Source organism: Canis lupus, chromosome 25, assembly GCF_011100685.1.
Source record: "Canis lupus familiaris isolate Mischka breed German Shepherd chromosome 25, alternate assembly UU_Cfam_GSD_1.0, whole genome shotgun sequence".
NCBI lineage: Eukaryota > Metazoa > Chordata > Mammalia > Carnivora > Canidae > Canis > Canis lupus.
This window is the reverse complement of record NC_049246.1, coordinates 4,820,006-4,843,345: the sequence shown is the minus strand read 5'-3', so window position 1 is coordinate 4,843,345 and position 23,340 is coordinate 4,820,006. Positions and strand designations below refer to the sequence as shown.

The 23,340-nt window shown below is 39.4% G+C and overlaps 1 protein-coding gene across 8 annotated transcripts in view; it reads right to left on the bottom strand.

The window, feature by feature from the left end:
• The window catches only part of DCLK1 (doublecortin like kinase 1), a 341,215-nt gene that overhangs the window by 8,322 nt on the left and 309,553 nt on the right, over positions 1-23,340 (bottom strand). For 5 of the 8 annotated variants that reach the window (XM_038573280.1, XM_038573284.1, XM_038573279.1 and 2 more), the window contains one exon: positions 16,284-16,397. In XM_038573280.1, the coding sequence (XP_038429208.1) occupies positions 16,284-16,397 (114 nt within the window). Of the gene's footprint in view, positions 1-10,757; positions 10,832-16,283; positions 16,398-23,340 lie in introns of all 8 variants that reach the window. The other 3 variants (XM_038573282.1, XM_038573283.1, XM_038573286.1) reach the window with 1 other exon arrangement.

Below are 23,340 nucleotides of genomic sequence, written 5' to 3'. Positions count from 1 at the left end.
AAGCAGGGAAACTGAGGCCCAGGCATGTGCAGAGATTTGCCTGAATGGCAGGGAAACTGAGGCCCAGGCATGTGCCAAGACTTGCTTGAATTGCACTGCTAAGTAGGAAGGGAACTCAGTTCTCCTCCTGCAGAAGGCCCAAGCAATTTCTTCCCATTTATTCTGAAGTCTATTGAAATAGAATAAAATGGAGCCACCATATACCAGTAGCTCACTCTGTTGTTCCCAACCAGAGTGAGCTGGAGAGAAGACACTGACCACAGGCAACACCAAATACCCAAAGACCAGGGCTTTCCCAGGCTGATGGCCAGAGAACCCCTCTCTTTCAGAGACAGCAAGCCAGGCTCCACTGTGAGTACAATCCCATTCTGAGTCTGTAAACTCCAAGAGAGGCCTGTCTGATAACAGAGAGGCAGTTTCCTACCTACCCAGATTCTCAAAGGCCACACAACTAATGATTGGGTCTCCAACTGACTTGCTCTCAAAGATGTTCCAGAGGGGGTCACTGTCTATAGACCTCTCTTCCTTGGGTTCCTGCTCACTTGGCTTCCAGCTCCATAACTATGGTTCCTTTTAAGAGTGTCTTCCTTCTCTGTGTTCCATGAAACCTAGTCTTGCTATCACTGTGCACCCTGCCTACACCACAACTGCCTCCAATTCATTGTCTTCTCTGCCACCCTGTAGACTCTTTGAAGGGCAAGATCGAGTCTTGGGCATCCTCTCTGTATTCTCCATAGTTCACAAGCACACAACAGATACTCTGCAAATATTGCAGCTTTTGAAATATGGGAAAGTACAACAGAGGTCACGTTATCTCCCTCTTGAGCACCCAACCCCCAATCCATCCTGCACACAGCTGACAGGTCAATTATCCGCAGGTCCAATTTATTTACCATTCCTCGTAAAGCCCAACTCCTTGTCCTAACATTCACAACATGCTTACAGGAAAAACTTCCAGTGTCTAGTTCCTGTAATTACTCAAAATGACCTGTAGACTTATTCTCCATTAGCAGACACTTGATTTTCTTACACAGCATCCATTCACTCTGTTTACAGTTAACCATACCTCAGTTTTCCTTTGGACATGCCCCATTCCTGTACTACGTGGTTCCTGTCAGGATGACCATATTCTCATCTTTGAGAGTGGGGCAAGGATGGGCTTATGACCCAGAAGCAAGTGTGAGCTTACTGCATTCCCCAATATCCATGATGGGTTCAGGATGGGCATCCAACCCAATTAACAGGACACAAGGAGATTTTCACAAGGACTTCATATTTATAATGAATCCCGATTTTGGAAGAATGGTAGGCTTGGAGTTGCTTCCCATATCCTGGTACCATATGCAGCTCCAGACTAAGGCCAAGATAGGGAGGCAGAGTAGAGGGATGGAAGGAAACCAGGCCATGACTGAGTGCTGAATCAATCCGTCACTGAAGCCAGACCCAACCCTGGAACCTTTCAGATTAGATGACATAATAAATTTCCTTTTTGCTTAAGCCAGTTTGGTTTGGGTGTTTGTTGCCTACAATCAAAAAAGTCCTAACTGATATGTCTCTGAGTACACTTCATTCTTGCCCTACATCTTGGCTCAAGGTGCTCACTTATCTGAAATACTTTTTTTTTTTAAGATTTTATTTTTATTTATTCATAGAGACAGAGTGAGAGAGAGAGGGGGGCAAAGACACAGGCAGAGGGAGAAGCAGGCATCATACAGAGAGCCTGATGTGGGACTCGATCCAGGGTCCCCAGGATTACGCCCTGGGCTGCAGATGGCGCTAAACCGCTGCGCCACGGGGGCTGCCCTGAAATACTTCTCTTCCTTCCTGTCCACTCAAACTTATCTACGTTCCAAGGTTTGATCAAATTTCACCTCCTGCATCACACTTTCTCTTTCTAAATTCCTCAGGCAAGTATTGTCTTAACCAAACTTTTGGCACTTTTTGCACATTTGCTTCCTAATTATCTGTCTATACATATGTCCCAAATACCATGAGAGCTCCTCAATGGTAGAAACTGAAACTTCTTTGCATTTTCCAGAATGCCTAGCAGACTGTGTCACACATATTAGAGACATATTAAATATTTCTTAATTAATATAGAATTAAACCATTTCAGATGATTGTGTACTTTCTGAATAACAAAAAAATGAGAACCCAAACCAACTGTATAATACAAAAGAGTAAGAACTTAAAGGTATCACAAGTCAATATTTAAGGATATGTGACCAAATGGTTACATCACATTAAATTAATAGTCCTTAAACTCATATACTTATCTATTCAACAACCATTTATTGTGAAATTCTCAGCACAGGAAGCACTCTCATATCATATTTTTTTAGAATTTTAATTGTGGCTATAAAATGAACTTGCCTCTAAAGTATGTACATTTCCAATTTTACACTTGAATTCTGTATTCCCCACTTGTAGTTCAGGACAGAAGAATTCAGCAAGGAAAGAGAAGAATGTGCTATTCCATAATTTTAAAAAGGCATTGCTGTAAAACTATATGTAATTCAACTGATAATTTATTTCCCCCCATCAAAAAGCACCCCAAACATCATTTTTCCTCTAAAGTGCTGCATTACAAATTTAAATTCTGCACCCTTTCAACCATTTCTGAAAGTCTGCATTCCTCTTTATCAATTACCCAAATTCCCAATATCAAGAAAATAGGGTCTCTTCTTCCTAATGCCTATCTTCATAAGGGAAAGTCATCCTCAAGTATAGCCTTTATGTTCCATTAAAATTTAAGACTTATCCTTAGATAAGGTAATAAATCCTAACAAATTTATTATTTTATTAGTTCTTTTGCACATGGTTTGTAGGTTTGTTAGAACCAATATGAATGAACTTGCAATCAAATTCCCAAGTGTTTCCTCAGTAAGTTATCACTTCGTTAAGAACTTGTAAGAGAATCTGAAGCCTGCATTATCACATTTTGGTGCTAATTACCACAGGTTAGAGGTGAGCAAGAAATCTCTTGAGATTCTGGAGTTGACCAGCAGTAACCAAAGATGAAGCTCTAATCTAGTTACTTAAAATATGTACCCAGTAATGACAGCTCTCCTGTGTACTTAGTTACAGTTAAATAATAGTGTACTGGGGGAGGGATCCTGGTATACAGTACAAATAATTGACCAAAGAAAATGATAAGGAGAAACTAATATAAACCTGTCCTACACAGAAGAAACTCTGTATGTTCCTATCTCAGACTGTAAGCTCTTGGGGATCACAGTGTCCATAGGAGCTGCTGGATCAAGTGTAAAAACTGAGGATTGTTAAAATAATGCCAGTTACCTGGCAACTCAGCTGGGTGCACACACAGTAGTTGGAAATCTTAGAGAAATTAATTACCATCAGGTTTCGGAGCTTGCTGTAATACCAGGCATGCATGAATGAAAGACAATGCTTGCCTGGGACGACTTTCCCTTATGAAGATAGGCATTAGGAAGAAGAGACCCTATTTTCTTGATACTGGGAATTTGGGTAATTGATAAAGAGGAACACAGACTTTCAGAAATGGTTGAAAGGGTGCAGAATTTAAATTTGTAATGCAGCACTTTGGAGGAAAAATGATGTTTGGGATGCTTTTTGACGGGGGGAAATAAATTATCAGTTGAATTACATATAGTTTTACAGCAATGCCTTTTTAAAATTATGGAATAGCACATTGTTCTCTTTCCTTGCTGAATTCTTGTGTCCTACTGAGGAAACACAGTCCAACAATAGAGACATCTAATGAATTCGATCAGTGGCCTCTTCTATTACAATGAAATGATACTATCCTCCAAAGAGCACTCAGATATTTTAAGTCTTTATTTCTGACCTTACATTTGGAAATTAGCATAAATATGGAGGACATACCCATCTAGCCTATCTATGCGATGTTGAAGGGAAAATACAAGATGAGGAAGGAAAGTCAGGAATGCATCAAGAATGAACTAGAACCTCAGCTTTGTTTCTCCTAGTGTGCAGCACCCACATGTCTGCAATATTTGTCTTGCCTGGTGGCTTCCCACTCAACCCCCCTGGAAGCAGCAGTAGGGGTTAACCAGGAGACCTAGTTTTTTGTCCTAGCTCAGCTGATTATGTATCCTTGGACATGTTTCTTCAGCACACTGAGCCCCAGTTTCTTGGTCCATAGACTGAAGGGGAGGTACAGTACGTGATCCCTAGGGAAACTTGCACCTAAGATACACTATGAATATGCTTAATATCACCATTAATCTACTCTAATGGGGTTATGTTTATCTCCTAGCCAACAATAGGCCTTGCAGTCTATGGATCAAAAATAATTCTGTTCTGCAGTATATGTGCAGGACTTGCAAGAGATGCACCTCATTTAAGTTGTGAGGCAATGTTTTCTGTCATGGCAGTAATTATTGGATTTAAGTAACTGCATTTTTCAGAGGCAAACGTTGACTGCTTTTCCGTTTTTGCTTTTCTTAATTTATTGCTAGCCATCACAAGTAGTCTTCATTTCATTAATAAAAGAACATTATTGTGCATTTTGCTTTTTAGCCCATCCATTATTCATACCACCAAGGAGACTGAACTGAGGATGCAGCTGTTGGGCATTAATCTCAGGACCCCTTTCCCTTGCTTGCCCTCACTCTGTAGGGACTGAGTTACGATTTGCTTGCCACTCTGGAAATATTTTGTATGCTAGTAAAATTAAACTGGCAAATCGATTGAGATATCCATCCTCCTTATTTTATTTGGCTTACTGTCATACTTATTACGAATTGTTTTGTTTTGCTTTAATATCCTTTTGGGGTCGTGCCAGGAACTGCACCACATATCTGGATCTATGACATGGTATTTCCCTGAAGTTAAGATTGTTAAAATGGCAAAAAGAATGTCTCATGGAATGAAACCTAGTAGCCTTCTAAGCTACTTTCTAGGTGTGACTCTCCTAAATGCTTTCCTTACCTCCTGGGGCAGAGCTGCCCCCATGCTTCTCCATCACTTCTACAAACACAGGCTCTTCCTGCTGCTCCGTTCCTAATGGAATCCCAAATTGTCTTTGCTGTCTACAATGGGTTTCTGATGGCCTCCCACCAGAGGGTTAAAATTATAGCCACTTGCTGAGCTTAGGCTTCTAGAGGATAAAATTCATGTGCTTCCTCTGCTCTACAGACGCTAGTTTCCTTACAATAGAAGCTAAACTGAGCTACCATCTTGTTTTTCCTTCATCATACTAGTAACCTAAAGCACAACCACAGCCATAATTAATCTTATGAAAATCTACGAAAATTTAGAATTTACTAAGCAGGTTAAGTTAGGGGTAATTCCTTTTTTTTTTTTTTTTTACAAAAAATAACTTTTTAGCTTTAGAGACTTACTCCTGGATTGCTATAAATGGAATGCTATTCTAGAACATCTCATGTGTAATTTGATTGTCCAAACTGTAATTTACTCCAAATCCTTCAAAAACACTTTTATACTCAAAATTAAGGTTCCTCTATATTAAGGGTTCCCTGATTATTCAGTTCAATAATTTATGCATTAATTTAACAAATATTTATTGAAGGCCTACTATGTGCCAGGCATTCCAGTAGATGGTAGAGATACAGATTTTAACAAGATGGTACCTTTTATTTTGGAAACATTTCTCCTGAGAATAGGAGTCGAAAAACTTTTCCTTGAAAGGCCAAATAGTTAATGTTTTAGCCTTTGCAGGCCACAGGATTCTTTGACCCAACTACTCAACTCTGCCACTGTCTGGGAAAAACAACAATAGGCAATTTATAAATGAATGTGTTCCAAGAAAACTTTCTTTACAGAAATAGACAATGGGCTAGACTTGACCCTTTGACTGTGGTTTGCCAATCACTGCCCTACAGGGATAGCATTCAAAACTTACACTTCACTAGGATATTTGGTAATATACTACCTTAAGTAAACTTTAATGCCACAAATGCTCATAAATAATACAACATATAAACTACTCAGGGGTTTATTCCCATCAGAGCATCAAAAAAGATGCTCTGATGGGGATGAACTCCTGTTTATGTTCAAGTTTAATAACAAATGCTTTGATCTGCAGTGAGATCAGTTTTCTCAGGAAAATCTGTCTGTGTGGAGTGGATGATTTTCTCCTGGAAGTGAAGGAGAGCCTGTGAGTCAAGCAGTCTTTTCTGAGTTCTTCCTCTGGGTTGGGGTCTGTGAAGGCACTTTGGCATAGGCAGTTCATTTAATCCTCACCACAGATTTGGGAGGTTGGTAATACTCTCCTAGTGTTTATAGATGGGGAAATTGAAAATCAGAGAAAAACATGTAACTTGCTTAAGGTCACATTGCAGGAAGTACAACAGGCTGGATCTCAAACCAGGGCTTCCCGACAGCAAAATCACAAACTTCCCACATGCTATGGTGCCAATCTTTAACCGAGTTCAGTTCATCTCAATTTTCAAGACTTTTTGCTTTCTACAAGTGTCATGTGGCTGACATGGATTTGAGAATTGTCTGACTTCAGCAGATCGACTTATGCTCTTTCTTAATAGAGTAACAGTGTGCCAATAGTTATGATTAAGTTCCTCACGACAATTCTTTCCTACATGCTTGCACCAAATAAAATCTATATCATATCAGTGAACATCACTGAGAGCATCTGGAGTTAAAGTATGGCAGGAATAAATACGGAGAAGAGTGCAGATTTTTTTTAAAATCAAAAAGAGGAAAAGAGATTCTGAAGCAAGGTCAAAAATAAATGTAATACCACTAAATTTTTTATCAATATTGAATCACTGAGGGTGGGGGAGAAGTATAAAATCTCACTTCCATTTATACCCGATCAGTAAGTCTTGGAATGCCATGGCAACTTCTCACTTCAATAACAAGTATGTTGTATTTTTAAAAGATAGATATGGTTGGCATCCTCTCTAAAGGGGTCTTTGAAAATAATAAGGAACAAAATCCCCAACAGTAAGCAACCTGTCTGACTTGGTGAAATAACCCAGATGCTTCATTCTTTCCGTACTTCTCTCAATACCATCCGTGGAACTACCGTGCCGGGTATTGCCCATCTTTTGAGTCTCTGGGCTTCACTTTTTAACAAGGTTAAAGGTTGCAAAGGTTGCAAAACCAAACTTCCTACTTCCCTGACCTTTTTCTCTGTAATCACAGTTTGGGTGGTTTTGAAGTTAAATCTACGCCTTTCCTATGTGTTCAACTCTTGTTACAGAGGGAGTCTCAGGGCTGGCGTGGACGAGGGTGGTTAATACCTTGCTGGAACAGAGGCATCTGTTCGTCCTTCTGGCAGTGCTCTGACACTCATCAGGGAGAGCTTTCTCAATGGCAGAGCAAGGCCAAGGCAACTTGCAGTGAAACAACCTGCAATGCATGGAACTTGCTGTAGACATTTGGCTGTTGGCTGGGGCTGGCCTGGGAGCCCTTCTGACACCATGCTGGGGTTCCTCTCTGGCTTTCATAGGAACTCTCCTTTCAAACCTGCACCAAGCCAGAAGCATTTAACTGACCCCATTCTTTTTATCATAGCCGAGCATGACAACATTTAATAGCCTTGCAAAGACTGCGCACGACTGCCACCGCTCTGCCTCATTACTCACTGTTTCAGGACGGTGCTTGAATCCAATATGCACATTTTAATCCCATCATGCCTGGGAACTCAACCACTCTTTTGTCCTGGCTCATCTCCGCATTTTATCTTATTTAGCATTTTTAGCTTCTGTCTTGTGATATTTGTTTTATTTAATTGGGTTACTCCATTCTGCCTGTTGCCTCATTCTGCGTACAGAAGATGCAGGATTCTTCTCCGTGTGCCATAGCACCTGCCACAGGGACAGCTTCACTTGGGAGAGGCACAGGATATGTGTGACCACATCCCCTTTGGATAAGGATGCATCTTCAGCGGGGGGAGAATGTAATGGGATGTAAGTGCGTTCCAGTGGCTCGCAGTAAAGCCACGAGGGAGTGGAATGGCCCAGGCAGCTCACTCCTGGGGGAGTGTCCCCTCTGGACTCAAAGTGACAGGAGCCAGGTCTCCTGGAATAATAAGCCAAGCAGGAGGCTACTCCCCTAGCTACAGCCTGAGAGGAACTCTCTGTTAAGAGGCAAGAGAATGAAGGAGAAAGAGGGAAATGGGCCCCCACCATTTCTCCACCAACACCATAAAGCCTATTAAAGAGGGACATGACAATTCTGGGCACCCTGAAGAGATGCTTTTTCCAGCCTATGGCTGAAGTGAGCTGCTTTACAAAAAGCAACCACAACTCTCAAGTGTTCTGCTCAGAGTAGTGAAAACAGCCATGAGCACTTGTAAACACAACAATTGGGATCGGGGATATTTGCCTGTAATGATTGTTTATGTTGGAAGTTGGCTGCCACCACAGTTAGACAAATGCTCCCACTTCCGTGGAGATAAAAGGCAAGCATTTGCAATCAGGGAGGAGAGTGTGTTCGTTCTGAGGCTAAATGGCATTATAAAACTTCCTAATTAAGCATATATGCCGATGAGTTTTTAGCATCCGTTCTCCAATTTAACTTTACGTACTGGGTGTGCTGTTTACTACAACATTAACTATAAACATTGTTGTTACTGCCCCCAGCTGGAAAACAGAGCAGTTTATGTGTGGAAGAAAAAAGAGATTATCTCCCATCTGCTCCTGCCCATTATTCAGGAACTTGTCATTTTGTCTGCTGATGGGAACCATCACTAGGATTTTAGTCAAATGGCCTTTTTATACTTGGCTACGTTTATTAATTATTGTGTTTACTTGGCATTTTGCTCCCACCCTTAATCCCACAAATTTAGCAATGTAATTGTCTGCAGCTCTCTTTTTGAAATTAGATTTAATTTATGTGCAATTTTTGTTAAACGGATACGCACAACTGTAATTAGACATATTTGATGCATATTTTTAATTGTATATCAACTTTACTCATATATATTTGACTACTATGCCTGAGGTTAGGGGGCATACAATAACAACAACAAAAAAAAGGGCGGAGCATGGTGTGATTCGATTTATACAAAGTACAAAACCAGGCAAAGCTAATTAACGTTGATAGAGTCTGGGTCAGGGTTTACCCTTGGGCCTATGTGACCCTCCTGGAAGGGCCCTGAGGTCAGGAGGGGATCTCTGGAGGTGCTAGAAATGTTCTGTGCCCGATCTGATCTGCGGGCTCCTTACAGGGGCGTGTTCCATTCGTGAGAATTCATTGAGACGTGCATTCGTGATAGCTGCACCCTTCTGAATGCAGATTATTTTTCAGTGCAAAGTAAAAGACGGATGGACCATTTCTTACATTAAAAAGCCAAAAGAAGAGTCTGCATAAAGGCAAATCACGATTAATCCCTCCTCCAAAAAGGTTAAAAATAAAACAAAGGTCTTGTTATGCTTATAAAGTTAATTTACTTAAGTAAATAAAAAGGTTCTGTTGCACCACCTGCATGCTTATCAGTCTAGAAGATACAAACAGGCTTCTGTGTAAAACTGATTGTAAAACATTTCACTTAAGTTTAGAAGTTTTCTGGCTTTAAATAGACTTGGAAATTATCATGATTTTAATATATTGAATAATTTGTCAAAGTGTGCCCTTTACTGCTTCCTTAAGTCCTTTGTTTTGAGTATAGAAATAAAAATTAGGAATAATTAATTGGGGGTTAAAATTATGTATTACATATATGTATATGTATACATATATATATACACACACACACATATATATATATACACTTCTCTTTTTGTAAAATTTAGTAGGCCAATCTATGAAAAAAAATCAGGTAGCTACCACATAACTGCAGTGAGGCTTCATCATTTGGGGGAAACAAATATCAAAACCAAGGAAATTTTTCTGAGCAAACACGAAGATGTGGAGCTTTACCAGGAGATCATTTCAGAAACATTAACATGGAGGAGAAAAGTTCCCTGGGACTTCTCAGAGTAAATTTTTCAAATCATCAAAAACCATCCTGCCTGTGGATAACTTTAAGAGACACAAACAATGCCCCTTGAAGAAAATGCCAGGGCAGTTGACTAGAATAGAAAATGATTGGATAGAATTCTTAACCCAGTTAAAAAAAAATCGATACCTCCCATACACAGTCCCTTTTGCTTCTGCAGATAAGCCAGCTAAGTAATCTGACAGTTACAAAATACTGTAAAATAAATTCATGCAATAGCTAGTACATAAAGGGATTTCCGGGGGGAGGGAGGTAACAATAAAACGAAAACAAAACAAAACAAAAAGGTGGAGAATTTGAAAACACAAGCTTACCAACACACACAATGCATTCTATAGCTCATTGTACTTGGAGGAGCTTCTATTGCTAACGTGTAAATGCATTGTTTCATCCATCTAGTAAGGTCAAGGTTGGGCTTGATGACTTTAAAATGACAGTATATACTTCTATAGAACATACGCGAAGGCACTATTGTTCTTCCATTTGTTAAGGGACAGAAGAGCACCAGAAATCATTGTTTTAATTAGCAACATCAGGAAAAGGCTTTGGCATTAATGCTAAATATACTGTCCTTTTAACTGTAAGGAAAATTGATACTGAGCATGTGCAATGGAAAGAAAGCTGGCAAATGTCAGTGTGAATAATGGGTGAAAAAAAGGAATGAGGGGGTGTGGCATCTCAATCAAGATTAAAATGAAACTGATAAAGCAGCATATGGACTGGATAACAAATCAAAAGCATGTTTATCCACTGAAGGAACTGGTTAATGGAGACTGCCAGCACGTTGCCATGGAAACACTGACTGTTGAGCTGCACCATCTCATACCTTATCCAATACATTCCTGGTTGTTGGTAGTAGTCCAAAGACCCTGATCTCTTGATGGTAAACCCGTGGTCCAGCTGAGCAGAGAGAAATGGGGGCAACTCAGTGGATCGACATTGTGCTAGAGAATTACGACTCCAGACCAAGCTGTTCTTCATTGACTATATATTGAGATATAGTTACGATGCCTCTTCTGTAGGGTGACTAGCTAATATCCTAAATCTGCACATTGAAAATAAAAAGGCAAGAAAAGACACTAATCCCTCATGAATATCTCGGAGGCCAATTTGTTAGAATAGATCTAATTTGTCAGACAAGGTTTTGAATGCACATTTAATAATGTCCTCTCAATTTCAAAAGATATAAACACCTCTTCATATGCCATAGAATGGAAAATGCTTTACAATTAAATAAAGTACTGAAATCAGTTTTAGCCACCTAAGAGAAAGCAGATTGGACTCCCTCCTCCCCATCCTACCCCATCAGGCTTAAATTTGAGGGCTTCATAAATATGAAATAAAAGATGAAAAGAACCCTCACAAGTCACAGCAGTTTGGATTTCTTTCTTTAAGCGTTAATCTTCAAAAGCAGAGCTACTCTTAAAGGTGAATCTTAATTACATTTCTGAACTAAAAAGATATAAAACAGTCAGTAAGTTTTCTCCCTGAAAATATAGAAAATAAAAGGAAAGAGTTTTCACTGTATATTAAAAATACATATGTACAGTTAAGTGCTTATGATTAACAAAAGGTACAATAAATAGAAGACAGGGTAAGTTCTCAAAGTTGTTCATCCTGGAATAAGATGTTAGCCTTTGGCTACCTAGGAATGAAAGATTCAGTCCCCAAATTGGAAAACAGTAATCATGCTATATGCCCACTCCCCCGATTCCGCCCATGAAAGGATGCAACTTGCATGCTTTTCTTTAGAGAGACGCTCATGAGTGCTTTCAAGTGTGGTACTGGTGCCCTGCTGACAGTTCCTACTTCTGAATTCACAAAGGCACTGCAAATACATGCCATGCCGGCGAACCAGGCATTCAAACTAAAAACTGTTTGGAGGATTTGGTGTTCTGATTACAAACTAGGCTATCCTAGTGTTCACGGAACAGCAATGTGAGATTTTAATCCTAAAGGGAAAAAAAAGTGCATTTCGTTTCATTTAGGGGAAAAAAAAAATCCAAGTATCCTTGCTGTTAGGGAGTCATATGAAGTCCCACGCTTCTGTTTCAGTCCTTGGAGTTGGCTACTTAGTAACTAGTCCTCTGTTGCCATCTACAGGCAAAGTGTCCCATAACAGGACACACGGGGATGTGCTAGTGCTACTGGCTTTCATGTACAACTCAGCTTCCCAGAATCACAGTTATTTGCACACTGATTAGTATGGATTTGTTCAATTAGACTAAAGTGCTCTATTTGCATGAGCAAAATGCAAAAGAAGAACTTTAAAGCATTAGGAAAATTATCAGTTAAAATAATAAACAGAATTAAATGAGGAAAAATAAATTGGAACTGACATCTTAGTCATCGGTTCTTCATCAAGCTGAGCAAATCTAATAACGCCTCCCTCCCTCCCTCAGCTCCCAAGAAGTCCACCGTTAAAATGTCATCTCTAATTCCATTTTATGTCTATAAATTGCATTTTAATAACCTTTTGTTTCCCTTTCTCTGTTCTGTTTTGCCTGTGTGTGTGTGTGTGTGTGTGCGCGGGCACACGCGCGTTTATCCCCCAACTACTGCAAAAGGTAGTAAAGGGACAATGGAGTCTTTCTGAGAGGCAGTGTTGCAGTTCCAAGGACTGCAGTGGGCTCCCACCTAATCATGTTGCCTGACCTCAGTGTCGGAACACCCTTTCTCCTTTTAGAAGGGCTGGATGATCCTGGTGAGCCTCCTACTGGTAATTACTCTCCTGGCCAACTGGAGGACCTCTTGCAACCTTAATACAAAGTTATCATTTGTCCTTTCTTTGGTCTTAATGATGTAGGGCGTGGAAAGCAGAGAAGGAAAAAATGACAACAGAAACAAAGAACACTGAGCTTCAGAACCGTGAGCGCAGGCTAAGAGACGCTCATGTCACATATTACTTCTGTGACGAGATCCTGCTTGTTATGACAGTATGCTCTATTTCCTCTGTCACTCTAGGAAAGAAGTGCCATGAATTCCTTTCTAAGCATTGCTGATCTCCAGTGGGTAGTTAGGTTTCTAACTAAGGAAGGAGAAGTGCCAGCTATAGGCTAATGATTTAATTGTTGATTTCCTGAAAAATACAAGCTGATTAACACAACAGTCTTAATAGTAGAATTTTTCATTTTAAAGGGTATATATAATTTCCAACCAATCAGTTGGAAATACAGAGGCAGTTTAAAATACAATGCATTATTTTACAGCCTCTGGGGAGAGCATGCATGTCCATGGGAAAAAATTCTGTTTGAATGAAATTTATGCTGCAGTCAGTTTTTTCTACATCAATAGAAGCCATTACAAAATTATATTAATTATAAAGGAATTTTTCCTGAAGGTGAATTAATAATTATATTGCATTATTAAATTGTCAAATGGTGTTTACAGAATGTACCATCTATAAAGGAAATTCTTTCTACCTACTGCTCATATTCTGTCTCACAGCAGAATATCATTCTTTTGCAGGAAAACCTTCATTTGAATTGGAATACAGTTGGCTCTGGGACAATGAGAGGGTTAGGAATGCTGACCTCCAGCACAGTCGAAAATCCATGTATAACTTTGACTCCCGCCAAACTGAACTACTGAGAGCCTACTGCTAGCTGGAGGAAGCCTTATTGATAACATAAACAATCGATTAACACATATTTTGGATAAGTATTACATACTGTATAAATAAAGCACACTGGAGAAAAGAACATGTCATTAAGAAAATCATAAGAGAAAATACACTCGAGTCTTGTATGTACTTATTTTTTAAAAATCCACATCTAAGTGGACCTGTGCAGTTCAAGCTGGTGTTGCTCAAGGGTCAACTGTCATGTAATCATTTAATCATTTAATGCCAGGGTTCCCTCCTCTTGTGATAGTCCCCTGAGACTTAGTCTTTGGCCTTTAAAAATGAGAAAACTGGTGTGGAGTATAAATTGACTTATCCAATGCTATTCTGAAAGTTAGTCATGAAAGCAGCCAAACTGGCCAACTTTTAATCTCCAGCCCTGTCCTGCCACTGGTGACCTCTCCCAGGTTCTAATGGAGGGTGTGCATATTTATGAGAGAAAAGCATTCTGGAGAGGATGCATAAATGCGTAATCATGGCAGGCCAGATTCTCCTGATACAACCCTTGAAATTTATAGTTGCGCTCTCTTTAATGCTTGAAATACTAGCGATACTAATGTGAATTGTGCTTTAGAGTGGACAGACACTTTTCCAGATATTTCTCCAAATAGTTAATTATTTTGAGTCTGAGTTAATTTGATATTTTTCTTTATCTTTGTAGTGAATAAAGAAGATTCAATAAGCACACAACTAATGTGTAACTCAGCCATACACAGTCCATTTCACAATTTATAAGTATATTGCTAGTTTGTACAGTTTCCATGGAAACATGTTAGTGATGAACCGAGAAACCAACATGGAATTGTATTCAGGATAGTCCAATCATGATATTCAGTGGGGAAAAATCGGTAGACCTTGATCTTCAAATACTAGTTGGGGTTTTCTGAGATCTACTTAGATAAAGTTTTAATAAACTCAGATGGATTAGGTTTTGAAACTTATCCCAGTTTGATTAAAGTAGGATTTCTTCTCAAATCTGTGTTGTCTATCCATTGGAAAAAATTGCCCTGAAGTTCTTGCCCTTAATCATTATAAGACTCCCAGAATACTGTGAACAAACCATTATTGAGCAACCAAGGCAAACTTAACCAAAGACCAATTAAAATAAAAGACCAAGAATAACGAAAATAAAAACAAAATGACAAAGGTGGAAAAGCACCCTTTCTAGCAGCTGTAAGCCCTCAGCAGAAGCAGGAAAGCAGTCTTTTTCATGGAAAAGCGTGCTGGCAGTCCATTCCAAAAGAAAATTGTGGAACTGAACATTTTGGAATAGACATATCTTGAATGAATGATGAAAACAGAGTAGAGAAGGTCAGGTTTAGTTGAGAATCACCATAAGATTGTTAATTCCAAAAAATTACTGGCTGAATATTAGCTGATAACAAAGAACACTGACATCTATAAAGACATGGACAATGTACTTCTACACTGCATTTCCTTAGAACAAACTAAAGAGAGAGGGCGAAAAGAACAACTGGCAGTTTAAAACCCTCAGCAGCACTGAGTAGCATCTGAAAGAGTCTACATTCTATTCAACACCGTGAGTGGGCTCATGAGCCAGTTATTCACTCATAACTCATGTTGAAAGGGTTCAGTCAAAAAACATGAAATGCAAACAGTACAAGAAAGTGTATATACATTTGTACCACCTGCAAATTCTGGAAGCTCATATCAAATAGTTAGTAACCCAGATCTGGGATGAATTGTATCAAATATGTCACTTATTTGTCTTTCATTTATCTGGAGCTCTAGTACAACCAAAAAAAGAAAAAAAAAAAAGGAAAAGAGAATAAAACACCCGAAGAAGTGGTGAAACATTCAGTATTGCTCATGAGCATAAGGTACTGTTTCGCAGCATATATACTTTTTAAAATTCGATACTGCAGTGTCTAAGTTCTTTCTTGAGAAAAGAAAAACAGCTCAAGCGATTCCACATTGAATATGCTGTTAAAATTTACATACTCTAAAAAAAGAGGAAATTATTAAAAACTCAAGTAATCGGGGACTTGAATATATTTACTCTAGAATATGACACCAGGAAGTATAAGGTTTCATTATTTCTCTGCCCAATTTAATCTTTGCCTAGAGCTGCTATCAAATTGCATATAGTGTATGTCTGCATGTATAGAACAGAAAAAAAATTCCTTGTGCAGCCACATCAGTAAAATGGTAAATGGAAAAAGACTTTCAACTTCAAAAACAGGAATTTCTAAGGAGCAAGACACCATTATTTCTTTGGGTGTTCACAACAACTCAATTTCGCTGAAAATCTTACTGTGCAAGCCTTCTGCTATGTTTTGGCTTTCATATGGGTCTTGTACAAAGATCTATAGTGTTCCGATCTCTCTCTGCGGTGTTGTCTCTCTAGCTTCCCTCTTCTTCCAGGCCTTGGCAAAAGGACACTATGAACTCTTTTTCTCAGAGCCCCAAAGTTTGCATTGGCACAGAGTCCACTGTGGGGGAGGTTTACTGCTTTAAAAAATAAATCATGAAATTAATATATACTGCAAGACACCCTGGAGGTGTTGGATAATGATGCGATTCCTAGGGAAATGTTCAGCAAAAACACATAATACATATAAGCCCCAAACCTCCCCCAGTGCATTAGATGGTTGAGCTGTCTAAAGAAATGACCCATTCTGCTGTCTCTGGGTGGAATCTCCTGAGTAATGCCTGTCTCTTAGGTGGATTGCTTTTAAAAAGTTATAGGTGGATATTTCAGATGCTTACTGCTATGACAGAAACTCCGGCTGCTGTGCTATTCGGCTTGGGGCCTGTGTTGAAATGCTTCTTTATCTTTCCAGCTACTGACAGCTGATGTTCATTTTCTGGGAGGCCGTCATCCTAGAAAAGAAAAAAGAAAGAAAAGAAAAGAAATGAAAAAAAGGAGAAAAAGAAAAAAATGAGGTAAATGGAAAATGAAGCCAAGATCTAGTTACAAGTGGTGATCTTAGAACTCCTAAGATTACAGAAATAAAGTAACCAATGTCTTCTCATTAAACATTGTTGTTGAAAGTATTGCTCTGAGGTCTCATTCGTTTCCACATCCGCCCTTAAATTAATTTGCTGTATCATCTGACCCCCAGAGTTCTGTTCCTAAATAAAAGTTTTTATTTCTGGTGTTGGTTTCTAATAAAATTGATCTCAGCCATGGCTCTAGGGACATATGTCAAAGGGCAAGTTAAATCTGAAAAACCAAAAAAAAAAAAAAAAAATCATAAACATCATCTTCTTTTTCTTTTCTGAGCCAAGAGTTTTATCCTCTTAGCCCATCATTCAGACCCCAAAACGAGGAATCTGACAGTCCTGGAGTCATGCGAGGGCCCGTAAATAAACTCTGTCTGGTTCCACTGTTACTCAATTGACCATTCTATAATCCCAGACAACCTTCCAGGCAAAAAGTTCTTCCTTAAGTTTTAAATCCTCCTTACTGCCTTCAAGTCATCTGTGATTCTGACATACTTCATACTGAGGCTTATTTTAACGAATGCTTCTGCTCTCTGCCGGAGCTGTCTATGATGGAAGCTAGTCAGGCTGCTCCCCTTTGCTAAATACCGTTAGATAACAATAACCAGAGCCGTAACTATGTGCCACCACTTACTAGCTCATGTTGAAAAGGCTGCCCGATCCATGAAGACAGAGTACATTTTGTTCACTACAGAACCCTCAGCACAGTGCTTTGGCACACGGTAGATGCTTAATACATATTTGTGGAATAAATGAATGAAGGGATAATAAAGTGTTTGTTACTATCTGTTAAAACCCAAATTCCTGGCAAGACTTCAACGCCATTCATCATTTTCCTTCTCTCTTTCCTTTCCATCATTTTGCATGTTATTTCTTGGCTCCACACAGGAAAATAAATTGCTACTTCCCTCGCATTACATGCTTACTCTTTTACATAATCTAGGCTTTCCTTCTTTCAGCATTTGGCTATTCATTTATTCAGTCACTATTGACTGCATGTTTATAGTGGACCAGGTACTATATCAAGAGGTGGGGAAAGATGGCAAGCAAAACTAGGCATGGGCTTTGCTCTTATAGGCCTGTGGCCTCTCTTGTTCTTCAAAACATGGGTCTAAATCACCTGTTCCAAAACATTTTTTCCTCTACTAAGTGTAATTCATTATAATGGTTCTTCTGTAAACTCTTAATACTTTTTCATTTTATACATATATATATATCTGCATTATTTACATTCTTTTTGGTGTTAGGTGATTCTATATATATATATAGCTTATATATGTGAATTCATAGAGAGAGTTTAGAGTTTTATATATACAGAGACAGACATAGATATAACATATCTATATCTATATATACATAATATATTATCTACTCTGAACTCTTGCCTTTGGCACCACATCTTCCACATTTTCTGTAATCCTTAATATAAGCACTTGGTTCAGCACCCTGCTCACACAAATATCAATTTGCGATATTCTTGGACTGACTTATTAATGACTAGAAGAATCCACTATTATGCTTATTAAGTCACATCTGAAATCAAATCTGGAGGAAGGATGCTTTCCATTGATTGCAGAGAGAATTCAAAAACTTCTTAAAAATCTGCATTGTAAAAAGACTCAGAAATAAAGTGAAGGATGGGACGCCTGAGTAGCTCACTGGTTGAGCATCTGCCTTCAGCTCAGGGCATGATCCCGGAGTCCTAGGATCGAGACCCACATCGGGCTTTCTTCAGGAAGTCTGCTTTTCCTTCTGCCTATGCTCTGCCCCTCTCTCTGTCTCTCATGAGTAAATAAATCTAAGAAAGAAAGAGAAAGAAAGAAAGAAAGAAAGAAAGAAAGAAAGAAAGAAAGAAAGAAAGAAAGAAAGAAAGAAAGAAAGAAAGAAAGAAAGAAAGAAAGAAGAAAGAAAGAAAGAAAGAAAGAAAGAAAGAAAGAAAGAAAGAAAGAAAGAAAGAAAGAAAGAAAGAAAGAAGGAGAAGGTCAGTTAGGTTATCAGTGGGATCATACTTGGGGAAGGGACATACACAGGGACATATGAAGTACTTACTCTGTCCCGGGCTATGTCGAGGATGGCAGGGATAAGAGAAAAAAGGTCCCTGCCCACAAGAACCTTGTAGGCTAATTGAGAGACAAAGTATGTACACAATATCAAATAATAAAGCAGATCAACAAGATAAGAAAGAGCTGTCATAAGGCATGTAACCTCATGGCTCAGCTAGAAACATGGAAGGAGTTCAGAGGACAGGACATATCTTCAGTTGTGAACACAGCAGACTTCATGAGGAAGATGGAATCCAGCCTGGTCTTCAATGATGAGGAGCAACTGACGCTTAAGAGCGGAGGGAATGGATGTTTTGGTGTACGGATATGAACAAGTGGGGAACCTCAAGGCCTGTTTGCCAAACAATGAGTTAACCAGTTTATCTATAGTTAAGAGTATGTGGGAGAATAATGATGGAGAACACTGAGAAAAACAGGAAAAAACTGGCCACAAAGGACCAGAGATAGAAACCTTAGTCTCCACTTGGAATAAAACCAATGCTTTTTAATAAGAGGGGTGTAAGGGTAGGAAGGGTGGAAGACTAACTACCCTCGCTCAGAAAGAATTAGAATTATGCAATCTGGAACTTTAAACACAAGGGTGAATTCAGTGGTATATGTGAACTGCTTTTTTAATGGTGGACGAAACAATAGGCCTCTGGAATCTGAGTTAGAGTTCTGAGAGCATTTGAACATTTGATGAGGGATGATACATGCATTTACTGAGAGTCTTCCAAGTATTAGTGTCATGTATCTGACACAGATTGGAGCTCTGCCTGAGGGAAAAGAAGCAGCCTAATACAGGGGTTCCCCATTGGGCCTCACCCCCAAGATTATGCATATATGTGTAATTATGTCTTAATAGAGTTCCAGGCTAGCACAGGCAAAGTGATTTGTTTGAGTTTTAGCTTATAAACAAATTAGAAAAACAAAACTGGGAAGTAGGTTGAAGGAAGGGTTTTCTCTTTAGGACAAAAACATCTTGGGCGTATCTGTAGTCTCAGGATCAGAAGCTGCTGAAAAGGATGAGCTGGAAGACACAAGACTGGAGCTAATCAGAGTGAAGGGCAGGGATGGAAGGGAAATGAGGCAGTTCACCCTGGGGAGGTGCAGGTTCACCCGGGGCAAGATGAAGTAAGGAAAGAAAGGGTGAGACCCGAGGAGTTTGAGGGTAGAGGGGAGCAAAGATAAAAGAGAAAGGCAGGGAAAGAAAGATGACCCAAGTGTTAACTGCTATGTGGCTCTCAGCGAGTGACTTACATATACGAGCCCCTTAATCCTCAGATTATCCTCTATGTTATGCATTACTAGGACCATTTTGAGGATGAGCAACCTGAGACTCAGCAAGGCTGAGTAATTTGCTCAAAGTCACACAGCTAGAAAGTGGTTGAGTCGGACGGGGACTGAACCAGATCTGAAAGTATTCTTTCCACAGCACCACCCTGCATCCATCCAGGGCATTCATTAGCATGGCATCAGTTACAAAAGGGCTCCCTCGGGTTAAATCATAGGATTCCATGAGTCCTCTCTCTCATGATAAAGGTGGGACAATGCTAAGGAGAAAGAAAGATTGAATTAGGGGCTGAAAAAAAAACCAGAGAATATCCATGCAGGCCTCAGTGGAGCATGGGGAGCATTTGCATAGAGGGCAGTAAAAGGATCCTGAACACTTCAGGGGTCCAGGGGAATGTGGTTGACTTTTATGTCAAGGCGAGACTGGTTGTCTATTCATCTAGGATGTGGCAATGTGACCTACTACAGCTCTGGAATCCTGTGTAGAAGAGGCAGCAGCAGAGGGCCTGGCTGACACAGGAGGACGTGAAGCTGCACTGGGTCACTGCGGGGTCCTATGATCCACACAGGCAATGTTGAACAGGCTTGGTGCAGATAGAGAACAAATAGTAAAGATTCCATAGGAGCAGCCCTTCCTGACTTACTGAGGGCGATTAATCTCGGGCTGCACCCATCCTGCCATCTCCTCAATTCCCCAGTAGGGGTTCCATCTTAGCCAGAACTTTCCTTTTTCTGACTTTTCTTCCTCCTGCCAATTTCTGAGATAAGTTTGCTTTCTCACCACCCTCAGAAGGGACCTGATTATTATTTCCCTGCTCTGTCCTGGTCCTGATCTCCTGTCAAGACTCTTAGCAACTCTTTTAGATGTTGGGTCCTAAGGGTTCAAGCTTCCAACTTTAAATTCTAGTGAAGGTTTCAGCTTCCCTTGGGTTATTAGTTCATGTTGAAGCAATGAAAGTCCTGAAACAACCTGCACAAGGTGTCAGAGACGCTTCTGACTTCATAAATCTTAAAACATTTCAGTTTTTTTTCCCCAAATGAAATAAGGTGTCTCAGAGAAGGTAGAGAGGGTGGGCATGTGAGTGTCTGCATGCATGCGCACACATGTGCACACACACACACACACACACCTCACAGCAACTAAAAGTCTGCAGAATTTCTATATAAATTTTGAAGGCTTTGAGCATAATTGGATTAAAAGACAAACAATTGGTTTTGCAGGGACCTAATCTGTACCTGAGGCATACAGATTGATGATGGAGATTTAGCTAACTTACTGTCTTGCATCAATAAAATAAATAGGGCCATTAAAAACATACATTTTTATATATACATCTTTATCACCATTATTCTGAATAGATTGTGTGCCAAAAATGTGCTATGAGTTTTCTAAACGTGACAAACCTGGCAGTATGTTACAAATAGTTATAGTATTATTACCATACGTTCTGGTATGTAGTTTCTGGGAGTAGTTTCTGAAGTTTGACATGGGCTGGTTGTGGTTTGAGGTTAGTGGTTTTTGATTTAGAAATTCCCATCCACCACTTGGCAGAGCATTGCAACTGACAAGAACAAAATTAGTTTGCAAAATGGAAAATGAACTCTCACAGCTGTCTGTAGGAGATCTAGCCTCCTGGTCTCCATTTCTCCAGCGGATGTTGGGGAGCAGCTGTGGGGAGGGATGTGAAGGCTTGGATGTGAAGTCACTCAGTGGAGTGAATTCCCGTCTTTCCTCAGGGAAACCATTCCAGGGGTCATGCCTCCTCCTCCCCTCATGGATTTTTGTTTTTGACTCATGGATCTGGTTTTCAGTCAATTCATTATCCGACTCTATTATTAATAATAATATGTGAATTTATGAGAAGTATGACAGTCTTGAGCAGTTTACTACCAGAATATCCTGATTTAGTTTTAAAAAATCTCTCAAGTACATTAGAGCAGTCTTCAATAGCAGCTCCATTTTGCACCCCAGGGTTTGGCCTTTTGACTCTTGTTAACCATCTCCAGCTGTATGGCACCCAGCACCTTTGACTCTGTTCAGCTTGGGCCTATGCATCCTCTATATCTACAATTCACACTGTACTGGAGGAGAAAATGTGAAGTAAATTAAGCTCTAGCTTGGAGAAAGGAGAGGGTAAGATGCCCAAATAGAAAATGGAATTCCATTTCATCATTTATAATTTATGAATATAAATAGGTGTTTTGTTTATCATTACAGTATCACTGAGGATTCTCTTAATTTCTAACAAATTCTGACAGCACAAGATAAATGCATATAAAGTTTTGTGTGGGGAGAACTGCTTTTTTATTTTTATTTTTTTAAAAAAGATTTTGTTTATTTATTTGACACAGAGAGAGAGAGAGAGCATAAGCAGGGGGAGCAGAAGGCAGAAGGAGAAGCAGCCTCCCTGCTAAGCAAGGAGCCCAATGTGGGGTTTGATCCCAGGACCCTGGATCATGACCTGAGCGGAAGGCAGATGCTTAACTGGCTGAGCCACCCAGGTGCCCCAAGAGCTGCTTTTTGTTAGCATGGAATATCTTGGTAGATTATCCAGGCTCTTATTTTGTCTTCTCTTTTTCTTTATTCTTTTTGAATATCTTGGCTTAGTAATATTTATTTATTATTTATTTACTTATTTACTCATTTACTTATGTATTTATGTATTTATTTATTTATTTATTTATTTTAGTAGCATCTCCTTAAAAAGAGTAGATTGGCGAGAAAAATGAAATAAAATAAAATTTAAAGGCCAGGGAGGTGATAGGAAGTCTTGAATTGGCTAACTACCTACATTTGACTTATTTAAACCAATCCTTCCCACCAGGACAGAGGTTCTCAATCTTGGTTTCACACTCTAATGGCCTGGGACCTTTTAAAATTCATGATGCCTGCCTAGATGCTGGTGCAGACCAATTAAATCGGAATCTCTAGGGACAAAATCCAGGCATAAGACCTTGTTCTAGAAACTCCATTGAGCTTTATGCTAGAGACTTCTCTGAGGCTCAGTTTCCTCATCAATAAAATCAGAAAAATAACTGGAAGTAAAACATAAACTGATAGAATTGTAGCATTCAGATGGACCTTTACCCTAGTATCAGGTGAATAACATGGGATACAGTAGGTCAACACTTTGAAAATAAAAATATAATAATAGTAATACTTTTGGGATATTATAATGGTGATATTTAACCCTATTTAAGAATTTTGGGTGCTATGTCAATTATGTTTATGTCAATTACATTTACCACTAACCTATCTTTCCTATTAACAAAGTGTTGTTTGGGGGAAAGTGACTCCACCTTCTTCCCAATGTCTGGAATGATCAAGATGTATTAATGCCTTTTTCAGCCTCCTATGTCCCTAAATTCTGTGGTTCTCCACCAGATGAGTACTAAGGTATATCAACTTAAGCCAAAACAATTCCTGTTGGTATCCTGCAGCCATGGTAGAGGTAACAGGTGTGATACTAAAGAAGACAACAGAG